General features: G+C 46.6%; 1 protein-coding gene across 4 annotated transcripts in view; it reads left to right on the top strand.

The window, feature by feature from the left end:
- The first annotated feature begins 2158 nt into the window (after positions 1-2158).
- EPHB2 (EPH receptor B2) overlaps positions 2159-27572 on the top strand; it is a 160488-nt gene continuing 135074 nt past the window's right edge. For all 4 annotated transcript variants that reach the window (XM_075191201.1, XM_075191204.1, XM_075191203.1 and 1 more), the window contains exon 1: positions 2159-2341. In XM_075191201.1, coding sequence (XP_075047302.1) covers positions 2290-2341 — 52 coding nt within the window. In that variant the 5' untranslated portion in view covers positions 2159-2289. The remainder of the gene's footprint in view (positions 2342-27572) is intronic.

A 27572-nucleotide genomic window follows, 5' to 3' on the forward strand; every position in this document is an offset into this window, starting at 1 on the left:
TAAAGTTCATTGTCATGGCAAAGAGGGACTTTGAAATGAATTGCAATTCATCTGATCACTCTTCATGATGTTCAGGAATATATGCAAATTGCCATCATAAACATTATATATATATATATATATATATATATATATATATATATATATATATATATGTATATATATATATATATATATATATATATATATATATATATGGGACCCCTCCCCAGCAGACTGTGCAGCATGCAGTGAATTGGGGACAGCACAGTATACAATGTATATAATGTGTATATATATATATATATATATATATATATATATATATATATATAAATATATATAAATCTATAGGGCCCCTCTCCAGCAGACTGTGCAGCATGCAGTGAATTAGGGACAGCACAGTATACAATGTATATAATGTGTATGTATATATATATATATATAAATACATATAAATCTATAGGACCCCTCCCCAGCAGAATGTGCAGCATGCAGTGAATTGGGGACAGCACAGTATACAATGTATATAATGTGTATATATATATAAGTATATATATATATCTATAGGACCCCTTCCCAGCAGACTGTGCAGCATGCAGTGAATTGGGGACAGCACAGTATACAATGTATATAATGTGTATATATATAAATATATATATCTATAGGACCCCTCCCCAGCAGACTGTGCAGCATGCAGTGAATTGGGGACAGCACAGTATACAATGTATATAATGTGCATATACATAAGTTTATATATATCTATAGGACCCCTCCCCAGCAGACTGTGCAGCATGCAGTGAATTGGGGACAGCACAGTATACAATGTATATAATGTGTATATATATATATATATATATATATATATATATATATACACATATAAATCTATAGGACCCCTTCCCAGCAGACTGTGCAGTATGCAATGAATTGTGGACAGCGCAGTATACAATGTATATAATGTGTATATATATAAATCTATAGGACCCCTCCCCAGCAGACTGTGCAGCATGCAGTGAATTGGGGACAGAGCAGTATATAATGTATATAATGTGTATATATATATAAATATATATAAATCTATAGGACCCCTCCCCAGCAGACTGTGCAGCATGCAGTGAATTGTGGACAGCACAGTATACAATGTATATAATGTGTATATATATATATATATCTATAGGACCCCTCCCCAGCAGACTGTGCAGCATGCAGTGAATTGGGGACAGCACAGTATACAATGTATATAATGTGTATATATATAAATCTATAGGACCCCTCCCCAGCAGACTGTGCAGCATGCAGTGAATTAGGGACAGCACAGTATACAATGTATATAATGTGTATGTATATATATATATATATATATATATAAATACATATAAATCTATAGGGCCCCTCCCCAGCAGACTGTGCAGCATGCAGTGAATTGGGGACAGCACAGTATACAATGTATATAATGTGTATATATATAAATCTATAGGACCCCTCCCCAGCAGGCTGTGCAGCATGCAGTGAATTGGGGACAGCACAGTATACAATGTATATAATGTGTACAGTATATATATATATATCTATAGGACCCCTCCCCAGCAGACTGTGCAGCATGCAGTGAATTGAGGACAGAGCAGTATATAATGTATATAATGTGTATATATATATAAATATATATATAAATCTATAGGACCCCTCCCCAGCAGGCTGTGCAGCATGCAGTGAATTGGGGACAGCACAGTATACAATGTATATATATAAGTATATATATATCTATAGGACCCCTCCCCAGCAGACTGTGCAGCATGCAGTGAATTGGGGACAGCACAGTATACAATGTATATAATGTGTATATATATATCTATAGGACCCCTCCCCAGCAGACTGTGCAGCATGCAGTGAATTGGGGACATTATTGTGGCTGAAATCTCAGCTTTCTCTGCTTGATAGACAGGTCAGGACGAGTCCATTCTGCAGGAGGGGGGAGTGAGGTGAGAGGGGCGGCACTTGTGGCTGGGGGTGCAGGGTGGGTGGTTGCCCTCAGGGTGGGAGGTTACTGGGCTAATGCCCCGGTGAGGGGGGTGATGTGGGGGTGTTAGTACTGTGTTGGTGGGGGGGCTGAGTGCAGGGGGTATTCCTGTTCCCCCCCGTGCTGGGAGCAGAGTTGGGATGATCCGAGCTTGGGTTGAATACAGTCTCTTTCTCTGCACAGTCTCATGGTTCAGTCTTCTGCTGTCACATCGGGCCCCTGCATGCCACTCTCCCGGGGCCCCCAGCACCGCATGCTGCCAATGGATGTGAGTGTGCACTGAGCTCAGGATGGGTCTCTGGTGGATTGTGTGTGTTCTGCCCCTGGCTGTAGCTGTGGAGGGTAAGTACCCGGGGTGCTGGGGCAGAGTCTTTGCAGGTCTGTGCATTTCTGTGGTGGGTGCAGAGCATTTCAATGTGGAGTGCAGAGCATTTCTATGTATGGAGCAGAGCATTTATATATGGGGTGCAGAGCATTTGTATGTGGGGAGAAGAACATTTATATATGGGGAGCAGAGCATTTATATATGGGGAGCAGAACATTTATATATGGGGAGCAGAGCATTTATATGTGGGGAGCAGAACATTTATATATGGGAGCAGAACATTTATATATGGGGAGCAGAGCATTTATATATGGGTAGCAGAGCATTTATATATGGGGAGCAGAGCATTTATATATGGGGAGCAGAGCATTTATATATGGGTAGCAGAGCATTTATATATGGGGAGCAGAACATTTATATATGGGAAGCAGAGCATTTATATATGGGGAGCAGAAGATTATATGTGGGGTGTAGAACATTTATATATGGGGAGCAGAACATTTATATATGGGTAGCAGAACATTATATGTGGGGTGTAGAACATTTATATTATGGTGCTGTGTGGTCATATTGATATGTGAGGTGCAGAGCATTTACATTGATATAAAGGGATGAGTGGTGCGGAACGGTTTTATTGGGGTGATTAGCGCTCTGCTTTCTTGTTAAGGGATGAGGGGAAATGATGAAGATTGCTGGAGATGTAACCAGTTATATGAGGTTTGCAGAACGCTTTGTTGGGGGCTTTGTGCACTGCTGATGCTGCAGGCTGTATACATATTTATGGATGTTTCAGACTCTTGTTGGGGCCACAGGTTAGTTATACAGCCCTGTCCCTCTGCCCCCTCTGCTCAGTGCCAGGTGCAATCACATTATATCGGGGGCCAGGCTGCTGCTTTGTTGTACACATTGGGAGGACTGGTCCTGGATGATGATGGTCAGATGGCTGAATTAATGCAGCACAAGTAACCTGTGGCCCAAGTGCCCTGCAGAGTTTGTTTATTTGCCCCTGGGCCTGTGCCAGCAGGGGTATTAGTGAGAGTTGTGTGTTGTGACTCACAGTTGTTGGCAGTATCAGGCAATATTTACAAGGAAGGATTTTGGCATAAATAGTGGTCTATATATTGCTGCAAGCGGTGCAGGAGAAGCACCCAGCAGTGTGAGAGAAAGGAGGGAGGAGGCTGCAAGTGGTTTTAATTATAGCTGGATGAAGGGTTTTGTTTTTTTAATATCGGTATACGTGGCTTTATTAGTGGTTGGGGGAACAGTGCCCGGTGTGTCATTGTAACAACGGCCTCATGAATTACTACTGTTGTTGTTTTCACGCCTGTTACCTGCAGCCATCCTCTGGCGGAAGTACTTGTTATGGTAGATTGCAAGCTCTGAAGAACAGTCTCATGCTCTATCATATATTTTACTTTTTACATCCTTGGTCCTATAATATGTTGGTACTTTGAATATCTGGCAATACCTTGAGCATTGTATGATTCCTGTGTGTTGTATGCTGGAACCTACCAGACCTCTGTCCAGTGTATTCTGCATTCCTCAGCAGCTCCTGTCCGGGTGACGGAGAGATTGTCAGCTGTGTAACTCTGGGAATACACAATGTTCACCCAGTGACTGTAAAGGGTTCATGTATGATGGGGAACTCGTCTTTCCATGTAAATTCTGTAACGTGTTCATGTATGATGGAGAACTCTCGTCTTTCCATGTAAATTCTGTAACGTGTTCATGTATGATGGGGAACTCGTCTTTCCATGTAAATTCTGTAACGTGTTCATGTATAATGGAGAACTCGTATTTCCATGTAAATTCTGTAACGTGTTCATGTATGATGGAGAACTCGTCTTTCCATGTAAATTCTGTAACGTGTTCATGTATGATGGAGAACTCGTCTTTCCATGTAAATTCTGTAACGTGTTCATGTATGATGGAGAACTCGTCTTTCCATGTAAATTCTGTAACGTGTTCATGTATGATGGGGAACTCGTCTTTCCATGTAAATTCTGTAACGTGTTCATGTATGATGGAGAACTCGTCTTTCCATGTAAATTCTGTAACGTGTTCATGTATGATGGAGAACTCGTCTTTCCATGTAAATTCTGTAACGTGTTTATGTATGATGGAGAACTCGTCTTTCCATGTAAATTCTGTAACGTGTTCATGTATGATGGAGAACTCGTCTTTCCATGTAAATTCTGTAACGTGTTCATGTATGATGGAGAACTCGTCTTTCCATGTAAATTCTGTAACATGCTCATGTATGATGGAGAACTCGTCTTTCCATGTAAATTCTGTAACGTGTTCATGTATGATGGAGAACTCGTCTTTCCATGTAAATTCTGTAACGTGTTCATGTATGATGGAGAACTCGTCTTTCCATGTAAATTCTGTAACGTGTTTATGTATGATGGAGAACTCGTCTTTCCATGTAAATTCTATAACGTGTTCATGTATGATGGAGAACCCTCGTCTTTCCATGTAAATTCTATAACGTGTTCATGTATGATGGAGAACCCTCGTCTTTCCATGTAAATTCTATAACGTGTTCATGTATGATAGAGAACTCGTCTTTCCATGTAAATTCTGTAACGTGTTCATGTATGATGGAGAACTCTCGTCTTTCCATGTAAATTCTGTAACGTGTTCATGTATGATGGAGAACCCTCGTCTTTCCATGTAAATTCTATAACGTGTTCATGTATGATGGAGAACTCTCGTCTTTCCATGTAAATTCTGTAACGTGTTCATGTATGATGGAGAACTCGTCTTTCCATGTAAATTCTGTAACGTGTTCATGTATGATGGAGAACTTGTCTTTCCATGTAAATTCTGTAACGTGTTCATGTATGATGGAGAACCCTCGTCTTTCCATGTAAATTCTGTAACGTGTTTATGTATGATGGAGAACTCGTCTTTCCATGTAAATTCTGTAACGTGTTCATGTATGATGGAGAACTTGTCTTTCCATATAAATTCTGTAACGTGTTCATGTATGATGGGGAACTCGTCTTTCCATGTAAATTCTGTAACGTGTTCATGTATGATGGAGAACTCTCGTCTTTCCATGTAAATTCTGTAACGTGTTCATGTATGATGGAGAACTCTCGTCTTTCCATGTAAATTCTGTAATGTGTTCATGTATGAGGGAGAACCCTTCGTCTTTCCATGTAAATTCTGTAACGTGTTCATGTATGATGGAGAACCCTCGTCTTTCCATGTAAATTCTATAAGGTGTTCATGTATGATGGAGAACTCTCGTCTCTCCGTGTATCTTCCATGATGATAGTGTGTGGTTGCATTTTGTGATGAACCTCTTGTAAGAACATGACCGCACCCCAGCCGTCGTCATGTAATAATAATTGTATCCCCATTATGCTATAATTTCCTCTTCCCCATTAGTAATAATCGCTGGCTCTTGCTGACATTTAGGTTTGATCTGTAGGAATATACCGGTGTTAGCTATGTAATATCTGCCCTGTAGAAGTGGCGTCCGGTCGTGGAATGATTTTTATCAGAAAGTAAAATAAATGGCCGTGTTCATCACACGAGAGGCCGGAGCATTATCCCACTTACTATACTTATAATTGTGTATTATTCTTATATCAGTGTAATTCCCGTTGTGGCTCAGACGGGGAACGCACCAGGCTCTTGTGTAAATATCGTCCCAGACAAGTGTGAAATCTTTATTTACACATATTCCATATGTTCCATGCAGTATTACGGCCTGCTCACATTCTGCTTCCAGAGTCATAAGGGCACCGTAATAAACCTCTTTTCATCCATGAAAGGGTTAAGACGTCCCCAGATTTCAGGACTCTGTTTTTTCGATGTTGGAGGAATTTGATCCAGGAGAGATCTCAGAAACTGAGGATCTGGGGTCATTTAAACAGTGTCCGTTCCTCAATGTGATAAATCCATGGATGTCTTATTAATATATTGTAGTGTATGAATTACTTGTGCTATTAGCCCGCTTCATGTCATGTGTATTGGTGTTTCTCTTTATATACATCGTACATTATATGTGTAAGGAAAATCTGTTATAGGGTAATAAAGTGTGTTCAGCTCTTTGGGTTTTGTGGGAGCACTGTGAACTTGTCAGTGCAGCGATGTGGGGAGGGTAAGGCGGTGGACGGTGTGCGTAGGGTAAGGCGGTGGACGGTGTGGGGAGGGTAAGGCGGTGGACGGTGTGCGTAGGGTAAGGCGGTGGACGGTGTGCGTAGGGTAAGGCGGTGGACGATGTGGGGAGGGTAAGGCGGTGGACGGTGTGGGGAGGGTAAGGCGGTGGACGATGTGCGTAGGGTAAGGCGGTGGACGGTGTGGGGAGGGTAAGGCGGTGGACGGTGTGCATAGGGTAAGGCGGTGGACGATGTGGGGAGGGTAAGGCGGTGGACGGTGTGCGTAGGGTAAGGCGGTGGACGGTGTGCGTAGGGTAAGGCGGTGGACGGTGTGCGTAGGGTAAGGCGGTGGACGATGTGGGGAGGGTAAGGCGGTGGACGGTGTGGGGAGGGTAGGGCGGTGGACGGTGTGCGTAGGGTAAGGCGGTGGACGATGTGGGGAGGGTAAGGCGGTGGACGGTGTGCGTAGGGTAAGGCGGTGGACGGTGTGCGTCGGGTAAGGCGGTGGACGATGTGGGGAGGGTAAGGCGGTGGACGGTGTGCGTAGGGTAAGGCGGTGGACGGTGTGCGTAGGGTAAGGCGGTGGACGATGTGGGGAGGGTAAGGCGGTGGACGGTGTGGGGAGGGTAAGGCGGTGGACGGTGTGCGTAGGGTAAGGCGGTGGACGATGTGGGGAGGGTAAGGCGGTGGACGGTGTGCGTAGGGTAAGGCGGTGGACGGTGTGCGTAGGGTAAGGCGGTGGACGGTGTGCGTAGGGTAAGGCGGTGGACGGTGTGCGTAGGGTAAGGCGGTGGATGGTGTGCGTAGGGTAAGGCGGTGGACGATGTGGGGAGGGTAAGGCGGTGGACGGTGTGCGTAGGGTAAGGCGGTGGACGATGTGGGGAGGGTAAGGCGGTGGACGGTGTGCGTAGGGTAAGGCGGTGGACGATGTGGGGAGGGTAAGGCGGTGGACGGTGTGGGGAGGGTAAGGCGGTGGATGGTGTGCGTAGGGTAAGGCGGTGGACGATGTGGGGAGGGTAAGGCGGTGGACGGTGTGCGTAGGGTAAGGCGGTGGACGGTGTGCGTAGGGTAAGGCGGTGGACGATGTGGGGAGGGTAAGGCGGTGGACGGTGTGGGGAGGGTAAGGCGGTGGACGGTGTGCGTAGGGTAAGGCGGTGGACGATGTGGGGAGGGTAAGGCGGTGGACGGTGTGCGTAGGGTAAGGCGGTGGACGGTGTGCGTAGGGTAAGGCGGTGGACGATGTGGGGAGGGTAAGGCGGTGGACGGTGTGGGGAGGGTAAGGCGGTGGACGGTGTGCGTAGGGTAAGGCGGTGGACGATGTGGGGAGGTTAAGGCGGTGGACGGTGTGCGTAGGGTAAGGCGGTGGACGGTGTGCGTAGGGTAAGGCGGTGGACGATGTGGGGAGGGTAAGGCGGTGGACGGTGTGCGTAGGGTAAGGCGGTGGACGATGTGGGGAGGGTAAGGCGGTGGACGGTGTGCGTAGGGTAAGGCGGTGGACGGTGTGCGTAGGGTAAGGCGGTGGACGATGTGGGGAGGGTAAGGCGGTGGACGGTGTGCGTAGGGTAAGGCGGTGGACGGTGTGCGTAGGGTAAGGCGGTGGACGGTGTGCGTAGGGTAAGGCGGTGGACGGTGTGCGTAGGGTAAGGCGGTGGACGATAAGGGGAAGGCGAAGGCGCTGCCGGTGGATTGGTCACACTGATGGGGATATGCACTACAGACATTGGGCCTGAGTCATTAAGTAGAATAAGGCAAAAAAGGAGTATATTTTCTCTGGGACAAACCATGTTACAATATAAGGGGTGCAAATTAGTTTATCATTTTGCATACAGGTTAAATACTGACTGTTTTTTCATGTAACACACAATTACTTGATAGCTTTATTTTTACACTGAGATGTAAAGTTGATCTAGGACCTGCCGTACCCCAAGTATAAATCTGCCATTACATATTAAATTTACCTCCCCTCCAATGTAACATGGTTTTGTCCAGGTTACTCTCCCTAATGACTCAGGTCCATTATGTTCCGAGAGCTCCAGAATATAATCATATTCCAGCATTTAACGTTGATTCTGTATTTAGTGCGGTTCGGAGCTTCCCCCTCTTTCTGCAGGATGTTAGCGCTGTGCTGCGTTATACAAATATTTAGACGTATCGCTATCCTACGCACCTCCAGGGCCTGTCAGTGGCGCACGCAGGGGAAGTGTATACAGCACCGCCGCGGACGCTTCTTAGACAGCGCCGCGGCTGCTGTATAGGACAGCGCTGAAGAAACGGAGCAGCTCCCCCCCCTCCCCCCCCGACAATCCTCCGTTCGCCCCTGCCCGTATACAGCGGTTTCAGGCCTGACCAGAGTCATGTATTTGACGTAGTCTTGATAACAAAGCCGCCTCCTTCTTTGTGTCAGTATAATGTGCGCAGAATATTCAGTGCACTCGGTATATGCTGAACGCTCTGTACTGCGGGTGTACATGTACCCCAGGGGTACCTCATGCAGGGTTAGGGGGTAAACTTGTCTGTATTACTGAAATATATACAAACAAACCAGAGGAACATTGATTGACATCTTCCCCTTTATGGGGGGCAGTTTTTCTTACCCCCACTGAACCCCCACTGAACCGCTTCTCCCTGAGATGTTTGTGACTCAACCCCCCCCCCCCCCCCCCCCTCCCTCGGACCTCTGTGTTGTGTGAGTAGACGGGGTCAGGATTGGAAGAGGGGTGATCAGGTTCTGTAAATGTGTCTGGATCGTTGCCCCCCACCTTTATTGCTGGACTGGAACTGGTGTATAAATACTGAGGACGGTCTGTGCTCCTTCCTTATACTTCATTTGTTCTGTTGGTGAAATGAGTCTGGGGTCTGTCAGATGTAATATTAATATTTATCTCCAGCGATGACAGCAGGTGTTGTCTTGTGAATGACTGAAGCTGCTCTGTAATATGTAACATATAATAATAGTTCTGTTCCACCCGGAGGATCCGCTTCTATGTTCAGATAAGAGCCCCCCACCCCGATAGTGTCTGCATTTCACCCTTCACCAGTTCCTCCGGGAAGTGGACCCTAGTTAACCTTTAACCCATCAACCACGGATTGAGGTGACAGCGCTGCTACCTATCTAATCATTGTCAGCAGTGGGAGCCGCAGACCGCCCCTGTGTGGGGGCGAGGTCCTGGGGCGCGGTGATTAGATACAAGTCCTAAGACTGGATACACACTACAGCCTTTCATCCCATTATCAAATTACACGACAAACAATCGCTCGGGCTGATATCGAATTATTGTGTACACTGCAACGATCATGTTTTATTGATTCAAAGCACATCGTCCCGTTTCATTTCATTTTATAAACGGACTAAGAATCTCGTTGAACGATGGAACATTGTTGTTCCAACTCTGCAGTGTCTGCACTCAGGACCAGCAGTGTCCATACATCTCTATGGGGTGCACAGTCACCATCTTCACAGCAGATGAAGAGCACAGATCTGACGGTAACACGTGTAACACGTGTGTAGTGTGTACACAGGAGTCGGCTGCTGTTCTGGACTTTTTTTTTCTTTTTAATTGTTGGTAAAATCATTAGGATATCGCTTCATAAGAAATCTTCTGTAGTGTGTACCCAGCCGAAAACTGTCCCCATGCTGTGTACGTAATGATCATGAGTTGTATTGCAGGTAACAATGACACATGAGATATAATTGAAGTCTTTGTGATTAATTCGAGAAACACTCTTAGTTCTGAAGTTACAACATATTGTATTTGGAGCATTTGTAGTGTGTAGTCTGGAGAGATTTTACTCACTCACTAAATGTCTTCATAGCAGTAACAAATGTAATGTAATAAACACATATGATCAGTATGTTGCTGTAATGAATTTAATCACTGTGCATATTTATAATATCATATAATGTCATCATTGCAAATCTACCGGTTTTTGTTGTTTTTTTTTTTGTATTGTCCTGTATTTTTGTATTGGAAATTAAGTGGTATATGTAGTGATATATGTAGTGATATATGTAGTGATATATGAAGTGATATATGTAGTGATATATGTAGTGATATATGAAGTGATATATGTAGTGATATATGAAGTGATATATGTAGTGATATATGTAGTGATATATGAAGTGATATATGTAGTGATATATGAAGTGATATATGTAGTGATATATGAAGTGATATTTGTAGTGATATATGTAGTGATATATGTAGTGATATATGAAGTGATATATGAAGTGATATATGTAGTGATATATGTAGTGATATATGAAGTGATATATGAAGTGATATATGTAGTGATATATGAAGTGATATATGTAGTGATATATGTAGTGATATATGTAGTGATATATGAAGTGATATATGTAGTGATATATGTAGTGATATATGTAGTGATATATGTAGTGATATATGTAGTGATATATGAAGTGATATATGTAGTGATATATGTAGTGATATATGAAGTGATATATGTAGTGATATATGTAGTGATATATGAAGTGATATATGTAGTGATATATGTAGTGATATATGAAGTGATATATGAAGTGATATATGTAGTGATATATGTAGTGATATATGAAGTGATATATGTAGTGATATATGTAGTGATATATGAAGTGATATATGTAGTGATATATGTAGTGATATATGAAGTGATATATGTAGTGATATATGTAGTGATATATGTAGTGATATATGTAGTGATATATGAAGTGATATATGTAGTGATATATGAAGTGATATATGTAGTGATATATGTAGTGATATATGAAGTGATATATGTAGTGATATATGAAGTGATATATGTAGTGATATATGTAGTGATATATGTAGTGATATATGAAGTGATATATGAAGTGATATATGTAGTGATATATGAAGTGATATATGTAGTGATATATGTAGTGATATATGAAGTGATATATGTAGTGATATATGAAGTGATATATGTAGTGATATATGAAGTGATATATGAAGTGATATATGTAGTGATATATGTAGTGATATATGTAGTGATATATGTAGTGATATATGTAGTGATATATGAAGTGATATATGAAGTGATATATGTAGTGATATATGTAGTGATATATGTAGTGATATATGAAGTGATATATGAAGTGATATATGTAGTGATATATGAAGTGATATATGTAGTGATATATGAAGTGATATATGTAGTGATATATGTAGTGATATATGTAGTGATATGCCATGTTGGAAGAAATTTGTTTCTGAAGGCGGGTAGTTCCATGTTTATCTCATGATAATTAGGCCTTTTCATTATAAAGCTAAGTACACACCACAGGGTTTTTGTCCAATAATCGGCTCAACCAGCCGACATACGACCACTCGTTCAAAAGTCGGCTCAGTGTGTGCAGTGACACGATGGTCAAAAGTCTGCCCAAATGGACGATTGTCGCCTCATTTGGTTGGCCGTACCATTAAATATTTAGTTCCAATCTCGTTTCCGCTGTGTAGTGTGTATAACTTTCCGACCGATCCACAACAGTGAGTACGAAATTACAGTCATTGCTCACGACAACATGGCTGTAAAAAGTCGCTAAAGGGACGTCTGCTCTTCCCTTTATCGTCCTAAACAAGGCCAGTGTGTATGCAGTCCATGGACCGAGCAATCGGAACATCGATCACATGTAACATCGCACGGCATAAAAAGTTGGTGAAAAATTCTGTAGTATTACCCAGCTTAGGTGTCCAAGACCTCTTTGAACCTGAATGGACAGGAGGGGGTCATCACCTTTTTTATCTTGTCTGTTGAAAAGATAGCTGAACTACATGAATAATTCAACCAGCAAGTAATTTAGAAAATGACAGATTTATGTAAATTTTGTTAAAGTTTAAAATTGCATTATCTCAAGTCTAGAGAATATTACATCCTGATGCTAAATATGTGATGTAATATCTCAGACCTTGTGGTGCCAGGTAGGAAGGGGGCTGGATTACCTCCTGCCAGGTTATGTGTCCAAAATAGTATATAAAGAGCCCTGTTTGACCATGTATTGCATTATACCATCTGAGCTTCTGGAGATCGCTAATACCTCAAACTAGCGTGGGAAAGTCCTTGTCAGGACTTTTGAACAATAAACCATCACTGCTTGGAGATTCTGCCTGGCGCCTATTACCTGCTGTATCCTGTGACCAACTGATAAGAGCTTACACTCTAATCCGTTCCCTGGCTCTCCTATGTTGAACCCAGCATCTCTGTGTCAATGCTCTGCCCACTACCCAGTAGTCCTGATTCATAGTAAGCGGTCAGGAGGTACCAGCCAGCCCACAGCAAAGAGGCGCTGCAGCAGCTATACCAGCTACCCAGAAGTAAGTGGTTGTAAGTTCTGTGACGTATCGTGGTGGTGGCAGCGATATTCTCCTACAACTATTGTGCAGTCAGTGAGTATCTGGTGGTCGGTGACACCACTAGGAGGGGTCAGTAACAGTCGCGTTACTGACGGTGAGAAGGAAACAGATAATCTGCACGAAGAGGACCCTCCATCCTTCTTCCCCCAACAGATAAGACCCCCGGACACACATATATTGTGATATTTCTTCATATTGGATCTATCTAATGGATCTGAGGTGCCATAAAGAGGTTTGTTGTGCCTCTTGCCTCCTCTCAGCCCAGAAATTGCCCTATAATCGCAGTCACAACCAGTAACAGGGAAATCACAGGTTATTGGTCCAGTTCTTGCTGTGTAGGGTCCAGGAAAGTGAAAATCTATATAATATATGGGTGAAGTTGATGGATATGTATTAACGCCTCCAAAATGGTTAAATATGCTGGTATAAGGGGCTGAGGGTGTTACAGCGTACTCTGACTGGCTGCAGAGGGAGGATGGGAGGGGGAGGACGCAGACCTGTGGAGGGTATGACGGGAGGAGGGACGCAGACCCGTGGAGGGACACAGACCTGCGGAGGGTATGACGGGAGGAGGGACGCAGACCCGCGGAGGGAGGAGGAGGAGGATGCAGACCCGAGGAGGGGGAGGACGCAGACCCGCGGAGGGACACAGACCTGCGGAGGGTATGACGAGAGGAGGGACGCTGACGGGAGGAGGGACGCTGACGGGAGAAGGGACGCAGATCCGCGGAGGGTATGACGGGAGGAGGGACGCAGATCCGCGGCGGGTATGACATAAGGGTTGACAGAATTAATTGTGTGACAGCTTTGTGCTGGGGAATATGAAAGTTTATTTTTTTTCTTATCAGCCAGTTAATTGTTTACCTGTGAGTGGTTATCTGTGAGTGTGTTACGTTGGTTCGGGGGTACAGGAATATAACACCACATACCGGCAGGGAGATGACAAGTTGTGAGAATAGGCTTGAGGGGGATTATAGTGATGGGGGGAATGCAGCGTTAAGTACACAGGATATTTATGTAATCCCGTGTGTCTGCATTACCTGTGCTAACAGATCGTCTCAATTCCTCACATTGCTGAGTGACGGTGGGTCTCTGCCAAGTCTCTGCACTCGTTAATTACAGCAGAGGTAGTCTCCAGCACTGGTCATGCCCAGCATGCTGGGATTTGTAGTTCCACAACTGATGGAGAGTCCCAGGTAGCCAACCTGTGTACTGATCTTGCAGATAATAGAGATATGCCCTCTGCTGATAGGCAGGGTGTGCTGGTACTTGTAGTTCCACCGGCTGTGGTTGCTTTCTTCTGTGATACTGGTGACTGAGTTATGTTTTGCGTGTGCGGCAGAGTGATGTCACAATAATTGTTAGGCGCAGAGTATCCCCGAGATTCATTCCTGGCTCTGCAATGGATGAAGACAGACACTGACTGTTGTAGCTGCCGGGGAAATCCCGCTTGGTGCAGTGGTGAACGCACTATCTATAGCGGAGGAAGAGATTTGTAAATGTCAGGGTAGATGTTATATCCAGCTGTGTACCCGCTGTAAGAACGTCAGTCACTTCATGCCGGCCTTGTGTCATACACAAGCCTGTGCGCAATATACCACATAACAATGGCGGCTCTATGTGTTACCCGCTGCTCACCCCACTCGTCAGACTGTGTGATATAGAGGATAAAGCACAATCCTCCTCCTATCTGTGTTATTCTAAAGCCTCATTCCTGGAAACGTCTCCAATTATATTTTTATATATTATATATCCTGGATCCATTCTCACACTCTGACTTTTCTGACATATTATTTATTATTGAATAAGAGTGTCAGAAATGCAGGTGTGTGTATATAAACAGTGTGTGTATATAGTGTGTGTGTATATACAGTGTGTGTATATAGTGTGTGTGTATATACAGTGTGTGTATATAGTGTGTGTTTATAGTGTGTGTATATAGTGTGTGTGTATATACAGTGTGTGTATATAGTGTGTGTGTATATACAGTGTGTGTATATAGTGTGTGTGTGTATATACAGTGTGTGTATATAGTGTGTGTGCATATACAGTGTGTGTATATAGTGTGTGTGTATATACAGTGTGTGTATATAGTGTGTGTGCATATACAGTGTGTGTATATAGTGTGTGTGTATATACAGTGTGTGTATATAGTGTGTGTTTATAGTGTGTGTATATAGTGTGTGTGCATATACAGTGTGTGTATATAGTGTGTGTGTATATACAGTGTGTGTATATAGTGTGTGTGCATATACAGTGTGTGTATGTACACAGTGTGTGTACACTGTGTGTGTGTATATAGTGTGTGTTTATTGTGTGTGTGTGTGTGTATGTGTATATATATATATATATATATATATATATAGTGTGTGTGTATATACAGTGTGTGTATATACATTGTGTGTGTGTGTGTGTATACAGTGTGTGTGTGTGTATGTATACAGTGTGTGTGTACACTGTGTGTGTATATAGTGTGTGTTTATAGTGTGTGTGTATAGTGTGTGTACACAGTGTGTGTATATATTGTGTGTGTGTGTGTATACAGTGTGTGTATATAGTGTGTGTATACGGTGCGTGTGTGTGTATATATATACAGTGTGTGTGTGTATATATACAGTATGTATATACAGTGTATGGGTGTGTGTATACATTGTGTGTGTGTGTATATATATATATATATATATATATATATATATATATACAGTGTATATGAGTGTGTGTGTGTATACAGTGTATGAGTATGAAGTGTGTGTATACAGTGTGTGTGTGTGTATGTATACAGTGTGTGTATATAGTGTGTGTATACTGTGTGTGTGTGTGTGTATAGTGTGTGTATACGGTGTGTGTGTGTGTATATACAGTGTGTGTGTATATATACAGTGTGTATATACAGTGTATGCGTGTGTGTATACAGTGTGTGTGTGTATATATACAGTGTATATGAGTGTGTGTGTGTGTATACAGTGTATGAGTATGAAGTGTGTGTATACAGTGTGTGTATTTTTATAAAAATAAATATATATATATATATATATTTGGTATCGGTGGCTAAGTGGTTAGCATTATATGTTATGGTGGTTTCGTGATTAGCCTATTATATAGGATGACTCAGTGGTCAATGTTATAGTGTACAGGAGTCTCAGTGATTTACATTACAATTGTATAGCTTGACTCAGTGGTTACGTTATATTTTATAGGGTGGCTCAGTGGTTAGCATTATATTATATTATGGAGCAGTCAGCCCGTCCATCTGTGTAGGCTGGGGTTGTCAACGCGTCCCTACCCTCAATTCTCCACTGTAGTCTTCCCTACCCACAATTCTCCACTGTGCGTGTCCCTACCCACAATTCTCCACTGTAGGTGTCCCTACCCACAGTTCTCCACTGCGTCCCTACCCACAGTTCTCCACTGTAGGCGTCCCTACCCACAGTTCTCCACTGTAGGCGTCCCTACCCACAGTTCTCCACTGTAGGCGTCCCTACCCACAGTTCTCCACTGTAGGCGTCCCTACCCACAGTTCTCCACTGTAGGCGTCCCTACCCACAGTTCTCCACTGTAGGCGTCCCTACCCACAGTTCTCCACTGTAGGCGTCCCTACCCACAGTTCTCCACTGTAGGCGTCCCTACCCACAGTTCTCCACTGTAGGCGTCCCTACCCACAGTTCTCCACTGTAGGCGTCCCTACCCACAGTTCTCCACTGTAGGCGTCCCTACCCACAGTTCTCCACTGTAGGCGTCCCTACCCACAGTTCTCCACTGTAGGCGTCCCTACCCACAGTTCTCCACTGTAGGCGTCCCTACCCACAGTTCTGCACTGTAGGCGTCCCTACCCACAGTTCTCCACTGTAGGCGTCCCTATCCACAGTTCTCCACTGTAGGCGTCCCTACCCACAGTTCTGCACTGTAGGCGTCCCTACCCACAGTTCTGCACTGTAGGCGTCCCTACCCACAGTTCTCCACTGTAGGCGTCCCTACCCACAGTTCTGCACTGTAGGCGTCCCTACCCACAGTTCTCCACTGTAGGCGTCCCTACCCACAGTTCTCCACTGTAGGCGTCCCTACCCACAGTTCTCCACTGTAGGCGTCCCTACCCACAGTTCTCCACTGTAGGCGTCCCTACCCACAGTTCTCCACTGTAGGCGTCCCTACCCACAGTTCTCCACTGTAGGCGTCCCTACCCACAGTTCTCCACTGTAGGCGTCCCTACCCACAGTTCTGCAGTGCACATGGTCTCTGTTATCTTAGTTTTGGTGGGAATAATTCGCTGGGAAATTTTTTACTCTCTTGTTTGTGTGTCTGGGACGAGGAAATTGGGATTTATAAAGCAGCATAAAGTGTAATAACTGGTTCTCCACTCGGGAATCCTGGAAGAGGATTGAGGTGAATCCTCAGGGTTTGCTGCTATGTGTTGCTTTTAACCCTTGAGGTGCTGCATGGTGCAGGAGTAGGGTGGTGTCAGCGTATTTCAGTGGAGGGGGCGGGGTGTAATTTAACCCCTGAGTCGCTGCTTCCTGGCATTTAGACAGACAGAAAACCGCACTCATATGATATTCATTATGAGATGAATTTGCCCTGGAATCCACGGCCAGGATGACGGGACGCTCTACAGCGATCAATACAAAGAGATGGATTTCAGAGCTCTCCGCACATTATTAATAGGATCATAACCGCGTTCTTCATTTAACAGACTTCATCTCGCAGAGCTTTTCCTAAATTACGGATGTGTTTAATTTACACTTTACCAATGTCTGGGAGATGTCGGCATATTGGAAGCTCGGTCAGGTGACGGAAGCTGGTCCTCCATCCTACGGTTCTGGCTTCCCAGGCTGTGTGCATGTGTTTTATATTGAAATCACGGTTTGATGGGCTGGTGATGATTGCGGAGGAGCAGGAGATGTATCCTTGGGTGGGGTTGATTCCTCTGGAACCCACATTCTTTGGCAATTACAGAAATCCTTTGTTTTCACAGAAAATTCCAGTGTGAGCAGAGTGTAGGACACAGATATATTGTCGTTATAGAGACCACTGAAAGTATATCGGATAACAAGGACCATACCTGTGGGAAATGTGCAAGCGAGTCAAGGAATGGAAAACTTTATATAAAATGCACAGTTACTGTGCTGGAGTGAAGATGCACAAGCGATTTATGTCAGGAACTTTATAAACTCGCAGTTGCCGTATCTGAACCTTTTGGAGGGCTCATTTACATCTGCGCTCGCCCCACGTTGCTTCTCTGTCTGAACTGCGTTCTGCAAAAATTAGAGTTAAACAGCAAAACGCAGCGGAGACAGGTTTGGAAAACTGTATTGTTCTTCTCTATGATGATTACAAGAACACTTGAGGGGAACATACATGATGGACAGTGAGTGCTGAGATTGTAGTGGGAGTGATGGTGAACGCTTACAAATATCCCGCTTGGTGTCACACACCCGTAGTGTTCTGTGCACACGGCTCTCGCACAAGTGTTGTGATTTCAGACCTCGTCTTATTAATCTCGGACTAACACCAGCATGGCAATGATTAACTCACTTCCTTTCGTTTGTCTGTGGAGCCCACAAACATGGGATTAAATTTCTTATGAACTCATCAGTCTGCCACATGCGTGTTCTCTTCCTGTAGACACACGAGTGAGTGAGGGATAATAGTAAGTGTATGGACACTACTGTGCTCCGGTCAGGAGTTGGTAGCAGAGATTAAATCTGCTCCGAAGTGGTTTAATGTAGTCTGTAGCCCGGTGCAGGTAGCAGGAGACGGAGCCTCTAATAAGGAGAGCGTTGGAGCCCCTGCACCTATGTCCCGGAGCCCAGCAGACGCCTATTATAGCTGGTATAACAGGCACTATGTGAGCACTGCAGCCAGCAGTGTGTGTTACTCCGGTCCTGGCAGGGTGGCCAATAACCGCCAACATTTTTCAGTATTATAACAAAGTACTACACCCGTAGCCCCCACTGGCATTAAGAAGTAGCCACCAACCGGGTGGGGGCTACTGTCCTGGGTCTGCCTGGAACCATCTGTATTCAGTGTCTCTGTGACCCGTGCTGAGGTCAGACCGGTCTCTCTAGCAGCCTCTGTGCGTTGCAGGAAAATGCTGATCTCCTAATTGTTATTGTGCTGCTGATAACACAGGGAAGGCGATCAGCGGGGTGAGTCCTGGGCGGCCAACGCTACTCGTCCATGAGTCACTCAGCAGCGGCCAGGTACTCAGTGTAGTGGGGCCCCTGTCCCCCATCTAACATGTTATAGACCACAGATGTTGGGGATCAGAGTAATCAGGGGCCCCTGTCCCCCATCTAACATGTTATAGACCAGAGATGTTGGGGATCAGAGTAATCAGGGGCCCCTGTCCCCCATATAACATGTTATAGACCAGAGATGTCGGGGATCAGAGTAATCAGGGGCCCCTGTCCCCCATCTAACATGTTATAGACCAGAGATGTTGGGGATCAGAGTAATCAGGGGCCCCTGTCCCCCATATAACATGTTATAGACCAGAGATGTCGGGGATCAGAGTAATCAGGGGCCCCTGTCCCCCCATATAACATGTTATAGACCAGAGATGTCGGGGATCAGAGTAATCAGGGGCCCCTGTCCCCCATATAACATGTTATAGACCAGAGATGTCGGGGATCAGAGTAATCAGGGGCCCCTGTCCCCCATATAACATGTTATAGACCAGAGATGTCGGGGATCAGAGTAATCAGGGGCCCCTGTCCCCCATATAACATGTTATAGACCAGAGATGTCGGGGATCAGAGTAATCAGGGGCCCCTGTCCCCCATATAACATGTTATAGACCAGAGATGTCGGGGATCAGAGTAATCAGGGGCCCCTGTCCCCCATATAACATGTTATAGACCAGAGATGTCGGGGATCAGAGTAATCAGGGGCCCCTGTCCCCCATATAACATCTCAGCAGAGTAAAACAATAATATACAGAACAACGCTAATAGATCTCTATTTGAAATCACACAACACACACACATATATACACATACACAACACACACATATATATACACACAGGGCACCACTGACGAGTTTATAAATATCTGCTTCTGACCCCCCCACAAAGAGGTTTTGGGTGTGAGCAACCCCGGCGGATGTGTGTGTGTGTGTGTATATATATACACACATACACACATATATATATACACATACACACATATATACATATATACACACACACACATATACACATACACACATATACACACACACACACACATATATATATACACATACACACACACACATATATATACACACACATATATACACACACACATATATACACACACACACACATATATATACACACACACACACACACACACACACACACACACACACATAAACACACACACACATATATACACACATACACACACATATATACACATACATATATACACACATACACATACATATACACACACACACACACACACACACACACACACACACACTGCTTCTGCTATATAATAAACGGCTAGTCTGAAAGAGATGTCAGATGAAATAAGGAGAGAGAATGCTTCATCCTGTATTAGGAATATTCCATCTATATAAAACATACTTGTACTATATTGTCCGGTCTGGGCCTCTGTATTACATGGGTGTACAGCTTGTGTTTGTGCAGTATGGCGGTTATCTGGCGTAGTGGGAGGAGCTTGAGATTGGTTTATGTTGGATGTAGGGACTTTATATAGATGTTTGACAACATCATCTTTCTATTGGATGTATTTGTATGATGAACATTGATGTGATGGAACAATCCTACTGTAATGTGTGTGACTAGTGGGTCTGTTGTATGACGCTGGCGCTCCTGTCCCTATTTTATTCCTCAGAGACCTCTCAACATCCAGTCACTAAGTTGTGGGAATATCACAATTACCTGTCTGGGTCTGGTCCAGAACTTCCTGGGATCTCGTGACATCGGTATGTTATACCAGAGCAGACAGGTGACATTTGGGGGGGTGGGGAGATATTGGTCTGGGGGGGGTCTCGTCATGGCTGGGATCTCTGTGACATCAGTATATTATGCTGGAGTAGACAGGTGTTATACCTGGGGGGGTTGTTAGCCCAGGGAGGGGGGGTATTGGCCTGGGGTGGGGGGTATTGGTCTGGGGGGGGGGTCTCGTCGTGGCTGGGATCTCTGTGACATCAGTATATTATGCTGGAGTAGACAGGTGTTATACCTGGGGGGGTTGTTAGCCCAGGGAGGGGGGGTATTGGCCTGGGGTGGGGAGATATTGGTCTGGAAGGGGGGGGGGGGGGTCTCGTCGTGGCTGGGATCTCTGTGACATCAGTATATTATGCTGGAGTAGACAGGTGTTATACCTGGGGGGGGTTGTTAGCCCAGGGAGGGGGGGTATTGGCCTGGGGTGGGGAGATATTGGTCTGGGGGGGGTCTCGTCGTGGCTGGGATCTCTGTGACATCAGTATATTATGCTGGAGTAGACAGGTGTTATACCTGGGGGGGTTGTTAGCTCAGGGAGGGGGGGTATTGGCCTGGGGTGGGGAGATATTGGTCTGGGGGGGGTCTCGTCGTGGCTGGGATCTCTGTGACATCAGTATATTATGCTGGAGTAGACAGGTGTTATACCTGGGGGGGTTGTTAGCCCAGGGAGGGGGGGTGTTGGCCTGGGGTGGGGGGTATTGGTCTGGGGGGGGTCTCGTCGTGGCTGGGATCTCTGTGACATCAGTATATTATGCTGGAGTAGACAGGTGTTATACCTGGGGGGGTTGTTAGCCCAGGGAGGGGGGGTATTGGCCTGGGGTGGGGAGATATTGGTCTGGAGGGGGGGGGGTCTCGTCGTGGCTGGGATCTCTGTGACATCAGTATATTATGCTGGAGTAGACAGGTGTTATACCTGGGGGGGTTGTTAGCCCAGGGAGGGGGGGGTGTTGGCCTGGGGTGGGGGGGTATTGGTCTGGGGGGGGTCTCGTCGTGGCTGGGATCTCTGTGACATCAGTATATTATGCTGGAGTAGACAGGTGTTATACCTGGGGGGGTTGTTAGCCCAGGGAGGGGGGGTATTGGCCTGGGGTGGGGAGATATTGGTCTGGGGGGGGTCTCGTCGTGGCTGGGATCTCTGTGACATCAGTATATTATGCTGGAGTAGACAGGTGTTATACCTGGGGGGGTTGTTAGCCCAGGGAGGGGGGGTATTGGCCTGGGGTGGGGAGATATTGGTCTGGAGGGGGTCTCGTCGTGGCTGGGATCTCTGTGACATCAGTATATTATGCTGGAGTAGACAGGTGTTATACCTGGGGGGGTTGTTAGCCCAGGGAGGGGGGGTATTGGCCTGGGGTGGGGAGGTATTGGTCTGGAAGGGGGGGGGGGGTCTCGTCGTGGCTGGGATCTCTGTGACATCAGTATATTATGCTGGAGTAGACAGGTGTTATACCTGGGGGGGTTGTTAGCCCAGGGAGGGGGGGTGTTGGCCTGGGGTGGGGGGGTATTGGTCTGGGGGGGGGTCTCGTCGTGGCTGGGATCTCTGTGACATCAGTATATTATGCTGGAGTAGACAGGTGTTATACCTGGGGGGGTTGTTAGCCCAGGGAGGGGGGGTGTTGGCCTGGGGTGGGGGGTATTGGTCTGGGGGGGGGTCTCGTCATGGCTGGGATCTCTGTGACATCAGTATATTATGCTGGAGTAGACAGGTGTTATACCTGGGGGGGTTGTTAGCCCAGGGAGGGGGGGTATTGGCCTGGGGTGGGGAGATATTGGTCTGGAAGGGGGGGGGGGGGTCTCGTCGTGGCTGGGATCTCTGTGACATCAGTATATTATGCTGGAGTAGACAGGTGTTATACCTGGGGGGGTTGTTAGCCCAGGGAGGGGGGGTATTGGCCTGGGGTGGGGAGATATTGGTCTGGGGGGGGTCTCGTCGTGGCTGGGATCTCTGTGACATCAGTATATTATGCTGGAGTAGACAGGTGTTATACCTGGGGGGGTTGTTAGCCCAGGGAGGGGGGGTGTTGGCCTGGGGTGGGGAGATATTGGTCTGGAAGGGGGGGGGGGTCTCGTCGTGGCTGGGATCTCTGTGACATCAGTATATTATGCTGGAGTAGACAGGTGTTATACCTGGGGGGGTTGTTAGCTCAGGGAGGGGGGATCTCGGTGTTTAGGGAAGATTTCCTCCCATATTCCAGCTCACCCACCACCCTGAATTAGACCTCTGCCTGCCCCATACATGGCTATGGCATGTGAGTGTCTGCTCATCTTTGCAGAGTGACTGTCACTGTGAGAGCATCCGGATGGGTCCACTCCACAGCCGGATCAGCCCTTATATAGTAATAATCCCCCTCAGTCATTGCACTGACATGTATAGAAGATAATCGAACAATGCGGATGATGTTAACATTATCCAGTCATATGGGACAATAGATAAAGATTGTAAAGGGTTAATGGCAGGAGGTCTGCAGCGGGTGGGGGGTGTTATGGTGGGGGCTTTTCTATTTGCACCTGTTTAATTTCCAGGGCCAGAGAAAGTCAGGGGTCAAACTCGTCATCGCTGAGGGAAAACTATCCAGAAAATTCCTGTTTATTTGACATGATGATAGTACATAATCTGGGATTATCCAGTAAATTATATATTATGATAAGTATTAACCATCTCAGTGCAGCCCATGACTGATAGCAGGAGTTGGGGATGAAGAGGAAACATCAGTATTCACAGGGAGAGCGTCGGGCGTACACAAAGACTGCGGGCGATGGATAAAGCGATTTGCATTTTATTAACAGAGGTTGGATAAAGCTCCCCAGAGAGGCCGTTCACATAGAAGATAGGGGGAGGGGAGAGATGCACCATCCACTAAGACTGGACCAAGTGAGGGGGGATAAGGGGTATATTCTGCGGGTTCCGAGAGTCCTCACAGATCCGCACGGAACGCTGACACCGGGAAACAAAGCTTCTCCCATCCCCCTCCCTCCTCCTGCCCCTCAACAGATTTACCCAAAAACAATGGGGCAGACAAAGGGACAATGGTCCATTTCTCACATGGCCTTTATCCGTGCGGAGTGACGTGACGTTATCTCCCTGGATATTTATTACCACTGTGGGGAACCCGGTGATCCTCCATCAATATGGCTGTAAGTGGCCGGTACAGGATGAATCCACGTGGCATGGCTAATGAGCGGCCATTTTTCAGGTGCTGCATTGTACAGCGGTGCCGAGTATTGCTGGCGTGCTGCTGTTGCATGTCTGGTAGAGGTGGTGTATTCTCACCTCCCCCTGATCTGTACATACAGCTGTTATAGTCTGTCCTAGCTCTACGTTTCATGTCATTTAAAGGGTTAATGAGTCATGTGACTGTGAGGGACAGTGGGGTGAGGGTACGCATGAAATGAATTATTATTTCCATCACACCACACCCCTGAGAATGGAGGAGTTTCGGGCGATCAGGGCGAGCTGCACCGATGGTAGGATTTGTTTGTTTGCGCAGGAAAGGGGCGTATTTTAGCTGCGTCTCCCAGCTGTGGGAATAATTATAATTATTACAGTGTTTACAGTGCAGTAACGCGGCGTGCAATTAGTAAGGCGCTGGGACTGTTTCCGCCGTCTCAGGTCAGAAATATCTCTCGTTTCGTACTCGCTGTCTGATCTTCTGTGGTCCGCTTACAGAGGTACGGTCGCTGGTGGACATGTCTTCTGTGGTCCGCTTACAGAGGTACGGTCGCTGGTGGACAAGAGTATGGCGCTCTGCCGTGTATTGCTGAGCTGCTCTCCGGGAACACGGGGTAATCACGGCCGTCAGCCCTCATTTGGCTGTTATTTAGGGACAGAAATGACTGAATACTTGATGTAAATGATCTCTACACCTAGTTACTGTCTGTTGGTCTAAGGAGATGGTTCTAAATCTCTGCCCTATTACCACCAGCCCCAGACAGAATATCGCCTTTATCGTAGCAACCAGAGATGGCGCCAGAGAGTGGTTACAGAAAGTGTACCGCGCCGTGATATCCGTGTGCTATAAACATACGCTGTACACACGTGTTACCTCTCTGTCTGTATTGCCCAGTATTGTCTGTGTATTCCCAATTGTACAGTGCTACGTTATATGCTGGCTATATAAAGAAATGATGATAAATGGCGAGCTGCCAGTCATTACTCCTCTTCTCTCATATTGGTCGCAGTCCATGATCCAGTCCTTGGTCTGAAAGCCCCCCCTCCGCACGCTTTGCGAGTGGACGGTGATAAGTGTGACCTGTGGGTGGGGTTCTTGGCTCGCTGCAGAGCCGTTATAATTGGGTGTGAAGCAAAGCTGTAAATTCATTCCAAATTAGCAGCGGTGTCAGGCGGAGGGGGCATAAGCTGGCATTTCTGGCTGCAGAGCTGGAGAGGTGCATTAAATACATAAGCTCACTGCATAAAAATATACGTAGGGGAAATGAAAGGAGCAGCTGCGGATTATCTGGGCGCTGTGCGCTGTTATCACGTAGTGCAGCAATGGACTCATACCTCTGCGTATAAAGAAGTTCATGGTGGGGTGTGCCAGACAGAGGGGCCCGGGACGCCTGCCCATTAACCGTATCCATTCCATAATTGCAGAATAATTCTGAGGAATGAGGCGTTAATCTTTCCCCTTCTACTGTATATAGGACGTTGTGTAAACAAAGTCCCAGAATCCCAGCTGGACCCGAACTGACCCCTCCATAAGGGTCCTGCACTCTGAATTATCGCTGCTGGGATCAGACTTCTGATGAACTATGTGACCTGAATAGGTGGCAGTAGACAGCTGAGAGGGATTTACTGTGGGCCACGAGGGTGGTCAGATGGGCGAGCGCCTGGGGCACGGGGTGGTCAGACGGGCGAGCGCCTGGGGCACGGGGTGGTCAGACGGGTGAGCGCCTGGGGCACGGGGCGGTCAGACGGGCGAGCGCCTGGGGCACGGGGCGGTCAGACGGGCGAGCGCCTGGGGCACGGGGTGGTCAGACGGGCGAGCGCCTGGGGCACGGGGTGGTCAGACGGGAGAGCGCCTGGGGCACGGGGCGGTCAGACGGGCGAGCGCCTGGGGCACAGGGCGGTCAGACGGGCGTTCGTTGTGATACACTGTATCGGGTACATTTTCTAGCTCTGATGACAAATACTGAGAATGCTGAAATAACTTGTGCAGATCCTGGGGCACCAACTTACTTCCACTGGGTAATGAATGATATAATTAGGTAGCGCCAGAGCAGAATAGTTATTTACGACTTGGTGGAGTGAGGCCTACTAACAGCCCATATTGTCCTATTAACGATTCCCTCGCACGGAGCAGACGCCAGGTCCCAGAAGCCCCCAGATATATAAACATGGATGTAAGAATCATCTGCTTGGTGTTAACCCCCTGTGTGCTGCCGTCTCACGTTACACATCTGTAAGCACCTTCCCCCGGCCACAGGGGACCCTCAATGGCTGAGGAGGGGGGAACGCTGCCGTTTAATGATGTTTAATACCCAGATGAAAGCAGAGAGAAAGTGTTTTACTTATTGAGATCTCTCATTCCGTTAGCAGGATCTATAGTGGTGTGGGGGGGACACTCACCTGTCAGTGCACTGTACCCTAGTATGAGAGGACACTCACCTCACCCTGCACTGTACCCTAGTATGAGAGGACACTCACCTGTCAGTGCACTGTACCCTAGTATGAGAGGACACTCACCTGTCAGTGCACTGTACCCTAGTATGAGAGGACACTCACCTGTCAGTGCACTGTACCCTAGTATGAGAGGACACTCACCTGTCAGTGCACTGTACCCTAGTATGAGAGGACACTCACCTCACCCTGCACTGTACCCTAGTATGAGAGGACACTCACCTGTCAGTGCACTGTACCCTAGTATGAGAGGACACTCACCTGTCAGTGCACTGTACCCTAGTATGAGAGGACACTCACCTGTCAGTGCACTGTACCCTGGTATGAGAGGACACTCACCTCACCCTGCACTGTACCCTAGTATGAGAGGACACTCACCTGTCAGTGCACTGTACCCTAGTATGAGAGGACACTCACCTCACCCTGCACTGTACCCTAGTATGAGAGGACACTCACCTCACCCTGCACTGTACCCTAGTATGAGAGGACACTCACCTCACCCTGCACTGTACCCTAGTATGAGAGGACACTCACCTCACCCTGCACTGTACCCTAGTATGAGAGGACACTCACCTGTCAGTGCACTGTACCCTAGTATGAGAGGACACTCACCTGTCAGTGCACTGTACCCTAGTATGAGAGGACACTCACCTGTCAGTGCACTGTACCCTAGTATGAGAGGACACTCACCTCACCCTGCACTGTACCCTAGTATGAGAGGACACTCACCTGTCAGTGCACTGTACCCTAGTATGAGAGGACACTCACCTCACCCTGCACTGTACCCTAGTATGAGAGGACACTCACCTGTCAGTGCACTGTACCCTAGTATGAGAGGACACTCACCTGTCAGTGCACTGTACCCTAGTATGAGAGGACACTCACCTCACCCTGCACTGTACCCTAGTATGAGAGGACACTCACCTCACCCTGCACTGTACCCTAGTATGAGAGGACACTCACCTGTCAGTGCACTGTACCCTAGTATGAGAGGACACTCACCTGTCAGTGCACTGTACCCTAGTATGAGAGGACACTCACCTCACCCTGCACTGTACCCTGGTATGAGAGGACACTCACCCTGCACTGTACCCTAGTATGAGAGGACACTCACCTGTCAGTGCACTGTACCCTAGTATGAGAGGACACTCACCTCACCCTGCACTGTACCCTAGTATGAGAGGAC

This window comes from Mixophyes fleayi, chromosome 11 (assembly GCF_038048845.1).
Source record: "Mixophyes fleayi isolate aMixFle1 chromosome 11, aMixFle1.hap1, whole genome shotgun sequence".
Taxonomy (NCBI): Eukaryota; Metazoa; Chordata; class Amphibia; order Anura; family Limnodynastidae; genus Mixophyes; species Mixophyes fleayi.